This window comes from Oncorhynchus kisutch, linkage group LG5 (assembly GCF_002021735.2).
Source record: "Oncorhynchus kisutch isolate 150728-3 linkage group LG5, Okis_V2, whole genome shotgun sequence".
Taxonomy (NCBI): domain Eukaryota; kingdom Metazoa; phylum Chordata; class Actinopteri; order Salmoniformes; family Salmonidae; genus Oncorhynchus; species Oncorhynchus kisutch.
In genome coordinates, this window is record NC_034178.2 from 36615427 (window position 1) to 36628846 (window position 13420).

The 13420-nt window shown below is 41.7% G+C and overlaps 1 protein-coding gene across 2 annotated transcripts in view; it reads right to left on the bottom strand.

Moving 5' to 3' along the window:
* LOC109891003 (FYVE, RhoGEF and PH domain-containing protein 5) overlaps nucleotides 1-13420 on the bottom strand; it is a 41891-nt gene that overhangs the window by 16873 nt on the left and 11598 nt on the right. For both annotated transcript variants that reach the window (XM_031825007.1, XM_031825006.1), the window contains exons 4-7: nucleotides 13179-13237; nucleotides 12662-12692; nucleotides 3027-3178; nucleotides 2447-2603 (exon numbers count right to left, since the gene is read on the bottom strand). In XM_031825007.1, coding sequence (XP_031680867.1) covers nucleotides 2447-2603; nucleotides 3027-3178; nucleotides 12662-12692; nucleotides 13179-13237 — 399 coding nt within the window. The remainder of the gene's footprint in view (nucleotides 1-2446; nucleotides 2604-3026; nucleotides 3179-12661; nucleotides 12693-13178; nucleotides 13238-13420) is intronic.

A 13420-nucleotide genomic window follows, 5' to 3' on the forward strand; every position in this document is an offset into this window, starting at 1 on the left:
TCACTTTGGATTACCCTTCAGTTTCCCCCTCCCTTTTCAATAAAAACATCCCATCATTATAACCTCTCCCTGACAGAACACCAGCACCTCAAGTGTCGCTTGTTCATGTAAATTGTGATCCAGTTGACACTTGTACGGCTGAAATGGCTTATGTGGCGAGCCAAATATGATAATTAGTGCGTGGTTGTTTGGGTGAGTGAGGCAAAAAGAGGCGGTGCCTACACACACACACGCACACACACACACATACATCCAGTCATGGCCATCTGATTCGCTGGCTGCACACACAGTTGATCTAATTGGGGAGTTGTAAAGGAGGCTGCCTCTCTAATTAGCTTGTGTCTGCCTCATTACCCAGCTGCCTATACTGGGATTTATCACCATCACACTGTCTTTATCTCTCTCTGTGCACCTGCTGCATCTCACACACAAACACTCTCCTCCTCCTGTGTTTCCTTCTCAAGGGAACACAAACACCTAGGCACAAACACCAACACAAGCATTCAATATCACATCAACATCACAGGAATACACACACCATTGGCCGCTGTAAATAGCAGCACAGTAAACAACAAATTGGCTGAAGAGGGGCTTTTATCTTTTAAGGTCCTATGGTGATCTGATCACAACGCATAGCTACTTCATCACTGTCATCACCACATCCACAATGAAATTACACCCCAGAACACAGCACTGCTGGACCAACGCTTGAAGAGCTTACCCCTCCACTTACGAGAGAGAGAGAGAGAGAGAGAGAGAGAGAGAGAGAGAGAGAGAGAGAGAGAGAGAGAGAGAGAGAGAGAGAGAGAGAGAGAGAGAGAGAGAGAGAGAGAGAGAGAGAGAGAGAGAGAGAGAGAGAGAGAGAGAGAGAGAGAGAGAGAGAGAGAGAGAGAGAGAGAGAGAGAGAGAGAGAGAGAGAGAGAGAGAGAGAGAGAGAGAGAGAGAGAGAGAGAGAGAGAGAGAGAGAGAGAGAGAGAGATGAACTCTTTAAGCTTTACAAAATGAACATTAATCTAACCAATAACGAAGAGATATAAAGTATACAAGATGTACGAGACCTTGGGACTATAAGTTCTATCTGAATTAGTTCTTCACATAGAGTTGCTCTTTAGGTGGTCCTTTACATGTGAGACATGTCAGATTTCTTTTTTTGCGATTTCTTTTTTTGCGATACCTACATTGCCAGTCCCGTAGAGCCACAGTATATCTGGTGAGGGCAGCTGCTCGTGAATATTCATAAGCTGAGACAGTTGCTTCCTTGTCTGGTTGCATTCCTAATCACTATTGAGATGCGTAGAATCATTGTCTACCAATCACTACGCATCAAAATATGGCTAGGAACCGCTAACTCATGACTATGCAAGAAACGGTACGCTATGCATATCTGTGGGTGGTCTTGGGTACAATCTTAGTAGCAGTGAGAGCCAAGACTCATTTCCAAAATTAACATAATTATAATGAAACTTGAGGTGCTTCAAAATATGTCTAGGAACCTCTAACTCATTTATATGCAAGAAACGGTATGTTATGCATATCTGTGGGTGGTCTTGTGTACAATCTTTGTATTAATGAGAGCTGAGACTAATTGGTAGATTCATTGGAAAAACTTAACACAAAAGGCCACTCCAATACTGAAATAGTGCGTTTATAGATCCTTCTCCAAGTCAAACTGCTAACTCTATCATAACCAATCAATAGGACTTAACACGGTAAAAGCAAGGTGACCTGAAGCATGTGAGAAACTTCCACTATATGAGCACTGAATCAATGATACAGGCCACTCAGGCCTGGAGAGGAAATAAGAAATCCATGGCTGCATCCAGATGGTCTTATCTGGGAGCATGTTTTACATCATCTGCCATGGTTAATAATGGTTCCTATCATCATCATTAGGGACCTTGATTACACATTCCCTACTCAACTGAGAATCCCTTTGCATACTACGGAGCTGTGCAAAGCAAGTTTGCGTGACGTATTCTTCCTGATGGATGTGGTGATCACATGATCAATTCCCGTTAACCAGTGATGACATCCTCTCAGATAGTACTTCCTGTTGACAGCCAAGATAAAGGGATGCACAGTACAAAAAAGGGTTGGTGTTCGGTCTTTGAGAGGTATAAAACATGAGAGTAGCACGTTGAAAAGGTCAGTCCCATAGAGCAGAGCAAAATAGAGAGGGTTTGGGAAAGGCCATTGACTCCCAGTGGAGTCTGGTTGACAGACTAAAGCTGCTATATAAAGGGAACGGGGAACTCCTGGCTGAATAAAGACATTGTTACAGACTGGCAGGTACAGTGGCTATGACCTCAGGACTGATTCTTCTGAGCATGCATATCCAAAGGTTAGTTTAAATCAACACAAGATAAAGACTCACACTGGGGTTTTAGGTAAAGGACTTCCACTTTTATAAGTAGTCTCTAAGCTCAGACTAAGTATAGCCTCTTACCTCAAACTGCTTGACGATGTCATGGAAGGCAGGGTTGAGTTTGCAGCTCTCTGCCAGTAGGGACATGCTCCGGTCATACTCAGAGATGTAGGTAGCAAACCCAGCAAACTCCTCCCGTCGAGACAGGATCACATCCACCACCCTCTGGCTCTCCTCCCTGGTGATGGGGAATGGAATTATGTTGAGGTTTGGAGGATTGGATGAGTGTATGTTATTGAATAACAGTTGACAGGTAAGTTATTGAATTACGGACATAGAAACATGTCGATACCTCCTGAGCTCCTGAATGGATAAGAATTAAAAAAATATACAGTTGGATACTATTTACAATCATTCCACTTGATGCGTTTAAAATGCAGAACTGTCTATGCTTTTTCATTTCTATGGAATTTACAAGGCTGTGGGTATTTATTTACGAGTGCATATAATAATAATAATAATAATATTAGCTAATTAAAATAATACATTAAACACATCTTTATAAAATTTATAAAATAGTGTCTTCAGCAGGGATATAAAAAGAGGCACTTAATCTGCATATATAGATATCCCACTGTGTTTAACGTACTCAATGTCTCACCATTGTCTGATGCGTGAGTCCAGCTCAGTGAGGATGTTGCTGTGGAGTATGTAGACTTCAGGGAGTGTGCCCAGTATCTCCCCCAGCCTCTGTTCCTCCACCACAGGTTCCCCATCCTCCCCCACCGCCTCCGACACTGCTGCCCTGAAGTCCTGCAGGAGAGGGATGAAGAAGGGGAGAGAAGAGAGGGGGTAGAGGGAGAAGGGGAGAGGGATTGAGGCAGGAAGAAGGGGAGGAAAAGAATAAGGAGGGAAAGGGCAAAGGAGGGAGAGAGTTACAAGGGGGGTCAGATCCTCCTAGAGCTTAACATCCTTCCTGTTTCTCTAACCCAGTATCATCTCAGTCTGTCTTCCTCTTCCCCAGTCTCTGCCTGTCTAACCACTCAGGAAAAGGGGTTCTGGACCTGGGTTACCTACCAGCTGTTAGGTTGCATAATGACCTTGGTCACTGATACATTGTTGACCACAACCCTACCATTTATCAACATATTGACATAAACTATATGTTCTTATACAACGGATGGGTCTAATTCTGGATGCTGATTGGTTAAAACCACATTCCAACCGGGTTTCTATTACACAAGTAAGGCTGTGACGTTGAAATGCCTATTTACTGTTCCATCTCACTGTCATCCACTGTCTCATCAGCCCAACCAGGTAATTTATAAACTTGATTTCTACTGTAACATTATCTCCCCTTTCTTTCAGACTAACATTTGGTTTTCAACAACGGAGATTTGTATAAAACTTGTTGTCTGCCTCTTCGACATTTGCAACATTGTTTCAGTATTTAAATTCAATCTCCTGCTGTCCCATAGTAATGAATGTGTCGTGAGTTAGGATGGGAAAGACAGGCAGGCAACTTTTCTTAGCCAGTCAAAATCATGAATCAGAATAGTTTTTATGGATTTATTCAAAGACATTTCTATAGAAAAGCAGGCCAAACAAAATGATTTTTTAAAATGAGGAGGATATATTGGACTTCGTCTCGGGCCTAACAACCTTGCCAACATATCCTTCAAACACCGGCTTTGAGGGCATTGTCACTTAAACACTATTATTGCACACAGATTGAGTCCATGTAATTTATTATGTGACTTGTTAAGCACATTTTTACTTTTGAACTTATTTAGGCTTCCTTTAACAAAGGTGTTGAATACTTATTGACTCAAGACATTTCAGCTTTTAATTTATAAATATTTTGTACAAAATTCAAAAAACATAATTCCAATTTTACATTATGGTGAATTATGTTTGCACCAGTGACAAAATATCTCAAATTAATCCATTAGAAATTCAAGCTGTAACACAACAAAATGTGGAAAAAGCCAACTCAGAAGCTGACGTTCGTTAACGTTAGCATTCTCATAGAGAATGAGTGGCGGTGTTAGCTAGTTAGCATTTTAGAATATCTGATGGCCGTGATTCATACCGGTTGTATCCCTTTTCAATCAAAGAACAATACTTAAAATGGCAATTTTGTTAGACACAGAATATCAATGACAAAATGTTTTATGTAGATATTTGCAATCTGTTGTGCCATAAAGATAACTAGCTAACACCACCAGTCATTCTCTATGGGACTGGCCACCCCTCAAAGACTGGTTTCTAGGTTTATTCCTAGGTTCCTGCCTTTCTAGGGAGTTTTTCCTAGCCACTGTACTTCATCTGCATTGCTTGCTCTTTGGGGTTTTAGACTGGGTATCTGTGTGACAACTGCTGATGTAAAAAGGGCTTTATAAAATACAGTTGATTGATTAATGTATTAATGCTAATGAACATTGGCTTCTGAGTGCTTATGGAGGAAGACAAGTTTAAATGTTCGGACGCGCCCCCTGCCAACAGCTTCGGTACTACCCACAAGAGGTAAAGATAAGTGAATCTCTCATTCAAATGCATTCATTCATTTTAGTGCTGCATTAAATGGCTTAAAATATGATAATATATATTTTAAAATGTTGTATTGTATCTATAACTGAGTTGATGTCTGACTTGTGTTGTGCTAGCCATCAATTTGAATTTTAAAAAACAACTCTTACCACATATTTCAAGCTACGAAGCCATGGTGGTGAAATGCTAATTCAATAGCCTACAACAGGGATGGGGAACTGGCCCCACTGCCTTTTTGTAGGCCCGACAACCAATAATAATAATAATCTTTTTTTTTTTATTGGGGGGGTACTCCGTCGGGGTCTCAACCTACTGTTGAGAGTTAGAATAATAGGTGCAATTTCAGAATTTGGTTGTGCAGTCACTCAATTAGCCAGTGTCAGCAAAATATTTTTAGATTGCTAAGTTAGTTTCGCGGCCAGCTTTCTAAACTTGTAGTAAGCATGGTTAAATTACCGACCGGGGTGGGGCCCATTGATCATTAGTTGTCATATTAAAAACGGAAAATATTTGCCTCCAGCCTATGGCAAAATGTGTAGAATTGCATAAAATGAGTTATAAAATTGCTAAATCTTCTCTCCACCCCATGGCAAAATTTGTAGAATTGCAGCAAACTTGCTTTAGAACGGCAACATTTTATCTATGCCCCAATAATTTGCATCTCTGTCATTTATTTGAGATAGCTAAACTAAAAAGAGGAACTTGTGTGTCATGTATACCTAGCTAGCTATATCTAGCTTGAGTCAAAGCAGAAGCTGTCACTCTTCATCAGCATAAATCCCAAATATTGCTGAGAAAAATACATCACCACTTTGTGCAATTCAAAGACCCAAGCCAGCTAGTTGTCGTGGATGACAGATCAGGTTTGAAAAACCTAAAATGTGTTTTATGGTCGGGACAAACTGCACACCCAAGCTATTGATCTAGCTGTTGAGCATTTTGAACATGAATTTAAAGCAAACCAAAGACAGGAAACTAGCTAGTTAGTGAACTATTTTCCAATAAGGCATTACTTTCATAACCCGTCTAGCTAAGATAATACTTTTCACCTTGTTTGTCGATCTGTAATGCTAGCTAGCTATGCAGTTCCAACCTATCTAGCTAGCTGCCCATACAACCAGCTAACAATGGGCAGCTAGCCAGTTAAACATATCTAGTACAGAAGAGACATTCATCAAGACGAAGTTGGATATTAGTAGCGTTGTAGCTAGTAAAGGATCTATTATACATCCAGTTAAGATGGAGAGAATACGATTTAAACTCCCAAAATAAACATGTTAATTTCAAACAAAACACATGTACTGTAAGTGAATGGGTTTTCCAACATTCTGAAGCTTTCTTTACCCTTTGTGGTCATTGCTAAACAAAAGCCTCACATCATCGATGACACAAACCTGTCTTCCTCCATACTAAGTGAAAACAAATGTTTTCATTTTTTAAATAATTTTCCTCAAAATAGAACATATCTTTCAAATCCTGTGCACATGAATGAATAGTTTTTCATATTTCATTCATATTTAACAATGTTTTGCTTATTTGTGAGTGGGCCGGAAGGAAAAAACAATCACAACAAATTGGATGTGCTCTTGTTGTCAGGCGTCATAAGGTGAATAGGTTCCAGAAGCCATTGATGACATCACGTCCTGTGTGTCAGCTCCTTGGTTTGTGGTGGTTCTCTCCGGCCGCCAGCCAGCCCTGTGCTTAGGTTTATCAGTGTTGTTCCAGCTAGATTGACTACCTTGCCTTGACAATGTGGGCTCGTCAGCCCAGGGGTAGTCAGTCAGATGATTATGCAGAAACGTACGCACCAGGCATTGTTTGAGGTGAATTTACACAAGCGCTGGAGCACATCGGTGCTCATTTGACGCCAGGGTACCTTCCACAGAGAAAAATCTAGAATAGGTCAATGTTACCTTCATTTAAGGTGTCCACCCCGAGATTGGAAGGTTGTGAGTTTGATCCCCGGGGAAGTCATACCAAAGACAGTAAAAATGGGACTTGATGCATCTCAGCATTAAGGAGATCGATTGGGGGTAAGGGCCTGTGATAGACTAGCATCCTGTCCACGGGGTGTACTTGTACATCAAGCTGCTACACGGGATAGGCTCCTGCCATATGAGCTGTTCTGGCTTGCGCAAGGCTACTTACTTAGCTTTATTCAGCTATGTTCACTGTAACTTCACCTCTTCAAAAATAGATAGAGTATAAGATGGCAATGGGGTTGGTTCTTTGTACCAGTTACCTTAGGCAGATAATACAGTAAAGCAGTAGGGGACATTCTGAATGAGGGCAGTGAGGAGAACCAACTGTTGATTCCCAGAGGTCAGTGATGCATCAAATACAGCTGTTGTCATTCCTCTCCATGATTTCTCATTTACTGCCTGTCAGAGTAAGTGTACAGTCTAGATCCCAGCAGGTTTGGCTGAAAAATTGACATTTTCCAGTAAGGCACTGGAGCTCGACCTTCACATATAGAATAGATTGAATACGGTACCATGAGTAATTCATTTGATCCCATTTTGATCTCAGAAGAATGTTGTATGGAGAGCCAATGCATTTGAATTAGGGAAACCCCTAACCCAGAATGTTGTGGATTCAATTTCCAGATGCAACAAAAGCTAAATGAGACTCTTGCCTTGAAGGAGTCATTGAAAATAAGAAGTTGTTCTTAATTGACCTGCTTGGTTAAATAAAGGTCAAATTAAAAAATAGTTTGCTGAATTGGTAAACTGTTGATATTTTGTCATGGAGCTAGTGTGTGTGGTTGCTTGGATAGTTGGAACCTGACAGCTTGAATCCAGGGAACCTCATCATTCATACTGGATACCATTGAGCAAGGGCACTACCTGAATTAGTTAGTTAGGTGTACACCCATGATTTAGGATCGGTTCATTTGAATGTAAAAGCTGTAGTCTATGCACTTTGATCCCATTAAACAAACTGAGGTATGCAAATATCATACACAAGTCCACTCTAAGGATTGTACTATACGTCATCATTATACTAGGTTTCTTATGTAGATTCTGTAGACATATCGACGTCTTTTTGTTGCTTTGTTACTGAGTCTTTCATGTAAAGATCATGAACATTCTTATTCATTACCTTTTGTACAGTGTGTTCTTTCATGAATTCTCAATCCTGCACACTTGCTAGGTTTTTTGAATACTGAATGCAGGTTGTTTAACCTTGTTTCCCCCCCTTCTCAATAAGGTTATTATATCAGCTACATGTCCCTCATATGCACCTTCCAGGCATGATATTCAACAATATTTCATTATTCTGTTGCATAATGCATAAATGCAACACTCACCTCTTATGAATCTTAAAGCTATAACAGTAGAGGGATGTTCCTAAGTGGGTTCCCTCTCCAACAGACCTAACTCAGCAATCCATGCATGATTGGAACAGACCAGACATTCCTAGACGACCCCCCCCCCCCCCCCTCCTAGACGACCCACCCCACACACACACACACACACACCCCACACACTCCCTAGAGCTCTCTAACACTCACACTCAGCTGGGGGGAAAGACCACCGTCAGTGAGAGTTGGGAGAAAACACACAAGCTATTGTTCCATTGTTTGATAAGGAATAACAAAAAATACAACACATTTCCAGACCCTGTCCCCAAATGGGAAGTGAAGTTCTTCTTCTGAGTTTTCTTCTCCAGGACTTTCCCAAATAACAGGCTGACGTTTGATCTGTTCATATATTTGTCTCTCAGGTTTGACGAGGCTTCCCTGTTCAACCAACTGTCTAATGTTGTCATTTGACCCTGTATGCTTTAATTCTATACACTGGGGGTGAGAGTAGATGAGAAAAGTAGAGGGTAAAGCTGCTGTCCTGTGTAGGGGCTTAGTGAGCTGTGAGTAAGACAACTGTGTCTGTCCCAGGGGAGGGAGCAGCCAGGACATAAAGTAGCAGCCAGGGCTCCTTCACAGCAGCAGTGATGAATGCTAACTCAGATGGGATCGATAGCACATGATGAACGGGAGGCGTTAAAGCACACAGTGTCACAGTATTATCTCACTGTGGTGTGTATGTCTCAACTTGTTTTGTGTCTGCAGTGTTCTAAAACTGAAATTGATGAGGTCCAGACGCTTGTCCTTGTAGATACATGATGGATTTATATTATAGATGGTGTTAGCTACCAGACAGCCATACCAGGAGGGACAATTGATATTGTTGAAGCATTTTGACACCTTCAATCAATTAGTGAACTTTCATATGTTTTCCCCAATTCTTAGAATAGAGAAATTACCCTTCTCAAGAGCATTCCTTCCTAGAGAAGTGCCATGAAGCCACTGAAGTTTTAGCCTGTGTGGTGACACTAACACAATCACGTTTTAATGTAGTGATATGCAGTTCGGGAATGATTTGTAACTTTTTTGAATGACTCTTTTTACTGGCTCGAGAGTCATGATTATTTTTTCTGAGGGACTTTAGTCGTTCGTTTGAACTTCTGGCTAGCCGCAATGAATTCTACTGTAGGATTAATACGCAATACTCTGGCTCAGCGGCTCTGGAGACGTGCTCCGACCAACAGCTGTCTATGATACACTCACCGGACAGTTTATTATGTACACCCATTTAGTACCGTGTCGGACCCCTCCTTTGCCTCCAGAACAGCCTGTATTCTTTGGGGCATTCTACAAGGTGTCGTAAACGTTCCACAGGGATGTTGGTCCATGCTGACGCAATGACATAATGCAGTTGCTGTAAATTGGACGGTGGTACATTCATGCTGCAAACAGCCTGTTTTGTGTTGAGGTCTGGGTAGTACGCAGGCCACTCAAGTAAACTGAACTCGCTGTCATGTTCCAGGCAATGTTTTTCCACTCCTCAATTGTCCAGTGTTGGTGATCGCTTGCCTACTGAAACCGCTTCTTCTTGTTTTTAGCTGAGTGGAACCCGGTGTGGTCGTCTGCTGCAATAGCCCATCGGTGACAAGGATCGATAAGTTGTGCATTCCAAGATGCCGTTCTGCACACCACTGTTGTACTGCGCTGTTATTTGTGGCTGTTAGCTTGCACGATTCCTGTCATTCCCCTTCAACCTCTCTGATCAACAATATGTTTTCGCTCACATGACTGGATGTTTTTTGTTTCGCACCATTCTCAGTAAACCCTAGAGACCTTTATGCATGAAAAGTCAAGAAGTGAGGCCGTTTCTGAGATATTGGATCCGGCGTGCCTGGCACCACCGAAAATGCTACGCTCAAAATTGCTTAGGTCACTTGTTTTGCCGACTCTAACGTTTAGTCGAACAGTAACTGACTGCCTCGATGCCTGTCTGCCTGCTTTATATTGCAAGCCACGACCATGTGACTGTGTGACACTGTCTGTAGTAGAATATTTTTTTTTTGTGAACAGGGTTGTGTACCTAATAAACTGGCCGGTGAGTGTATATACAAGCAGGAACATAAAGCATTCTGCAGGCAGCATAGAGAAGAAAAATTGATAATTGAACTGATAATTGATAGCATGGTGCAAGAATTAAAGCAATGTTTTGATGGACATAGCTTTGTAAAACCAGTTGCAGTTCACGAACGATATTGTGCTTATCATCCTCATGGCAGTCAACCAATGCATTTCGTAAAGAGTTGTTCACAATCTAGTCCAGTATCGGCCACAACTAAACCTTCTTTCAAATGCATCACGAAATAATATTATTTGTATACCTAACAATGAACAAATGTACATAGTTTAAAGCACACTTTTACAAGTCTCAGTCACAAATGACAGCTCCAATAAGCCCTTCACCCTTTATGGTGAATGACATGTGAACAAGAGGCTTGCTGTCACGACTTCTGCCAAAGTAGATGCCACTCCTTGTTCCACCGGTGCTCGGCGGTCGACGTCACCGGTCTTCTAGCCATCATTGATCTATTTTTCATTTTCCATTGGTTTTGTCTTGTCTTCCTACACACCTGGTTCCAATCCCATTCATTACCTGTTGTGTATTTTTTTGGTGCTTTTTTTGTGAATTTTACCCCGTTTTCTCCCCAATTTCGTGTTATCCAATTGTTTAGTAGCTACTATCTTGTCTCATCGCTACATCTCCCGTACGGGCTCGGGAGAGACGAAGGTTGAAAGTCATGCGTCCTCCGATACACAACCCAACCAAGCCGCACTGCTTCTTAACACAGCGCGCATTCAACCCGGAAGCCAGCCGCACCAATGTGTCAGAGGAAACACCGTGCACCTGGCAACCTTGGTTAGCGCGCACTGCGCCCGGCCCGCCACAGGAGTCGCTGGTGCGTGATGAGACAAGAATATCCCTACCGGCCAACCCCTCCCTAACCCGGACAAGGCTAGGCCAATTGTGCGTCGCCCCTGAGACCTCCCAGTCGCGGCCGGTTACGGCAGAGCCTGGGCGCGAACCCAGGGTCTCTGGTGGCACAGCTGGCACTGCAGTACAGCACCCTTAACCACTGCGCCACCCGGGAGGCACCTGTTGTGTATTTAACCCTCTGTTTCCCCTCATGTCCTTGTCAGAGATTGTTTGTTGTTCATTTATCATGTTGTTTGTATTGGTGCGCGACAGGGCCTCGTACCCACTTTGTTTTGATTATTGTCATGGTTTTGGAGCTATGTTTTTAAGTTATTAAACTACTCCATTTTACCAAGTTCGATTCTCCTGCACCTGATTTCCCTGCCACCTATACACACTTTTATGACACTTGTGGAATCATGACTCTTTCAAGTTTTCAGTTTATCGTTCACCAGTAGAGGTTCCTGGAGGTTCCTACCATCACTATTTTAAAAGCCTACTATGGTTATTTTACATGATTTTTGAATGACTACCTCATCTCTGTACCCCACGCATACAATTATCTGTAGGGTCTTTCAGTCATGCAGTGAACACAGATTCAACCACAAAGACCAGGGAGATGTTCCATTGCCTCGCAAAGAAGGGCACCTATTGGCAGATGGGTAAAAATAAAAGCAGACATTGACTATCCCTTTGAGCATGGTGAAGTTATTAATTACACTTTGGATGGTGTATCAATACACCCAGTCACTACAAAGATACAGGCATCCTTCCTAACTCAGTTGCCAGAGAGGAAGGAAATCGCTCAGGGATTTCCCCATGAGGCCACTGGTGACTTTAAAACAGTAACAGAGTTTAAAGACTGTGATAGGAGAACACCGAGGATGGAGCAACATCATTGTAGTTACTCCACAATACTAACCTATTTGACATAGTGAAAAGAAGGAAGCCTGTAGGGAATAAAAAATATTCTAAAACATTCTTCCTGTTGGCAACAACTCTAAAGTAACATTGCAAAAAATGTGGCATAGCAATTCTCTTTTTGTCCTGAATATAAAGCGTTATGTATGGGACAAATCCAATACAACCCATTACCGAGTAACACTCTTCATATTTTGAAGCATAGTAGTGGATGCATCATGTTATGGGTATGCTTGTAATCGTTAAGGATTGGGGAGTTTTCAGGATAACAAAGAGACGGAATGGAGCTGTAATTTTCCTCAACATAGAATGAACATATCTTTCAAATTCTGTAAACATTATGTAATAGTTTTGAGAAATGTAATCCATATTTAACAATATGCTTGTTTGTGAATGGGTCGGAAGGAGGAAAACAGTCATCTTCAATCAGGAACTGGATCAAGTGGGCGTGGCATTATAAGTTGAATAATTGGAGTATTCAGAAGGCTTTTACCAGAATATATTATACTCTGTACAATGAGAGTGATGTCGCTCCATTTGTTTATCTTACCTCTTGAAGGAGCTTAAGGGCCTTTACATGTCTAAAAAAACAACAAGAGAGAGTGATAGGTTAGTGATATTGTCAGCTTAAATGGGAATCCATTCACACATCCATTCAGAGAGGTAAATACTTTAGCAGATTATTACAAGATATAAAAGAACAAGATACAAAATGTGTGTCACATGATTTACATAGAGAAACATTCTCCAACAAGTCAAATGTACTCTCCGAAGTATATCAGAAGAACAGTTCACTGTCTGCTGAGGCTGTGCTGATATTCAATAACTTACACCAGACACTCATTTAATTGGCTGTCAGTTTGGGATGCTGTGGATGCTACTCAATAAATTAGTGAAGACAGTGATGAATAGTACAGAGAGAGAGTTAGAGAGAGAGAGAGAGAGGAGAATGAGCGACAGAGAGAGAGAGGGAGAGAATGAGAGAGAGAGAACAAGAGAGAGAGAGAGAGGGCGAATGGCCTGACTAAAGCAGGGATGCTACTGAATCCATTAAAAGAGATACTCACAGTCTCTCAGAGTCCACCAGCTCTTTGGCAACGTAGAAGGCTCTGGATCGTCCATCAATCTGGGTGACAGAAGCGAAAGCAGCAAGAAGTGAATGAACAGAGCTAATGTTAAAATGCTCTCTTTAGGTACTTATTCCTGTGAAACACTGATAGCAATAGCTACACGGGAGAAGGAGAATGAGGATGATTTACTTAATTATCCACTTTCAAAATAAGAGTGATTATTTGATTAGAGTGGAGCA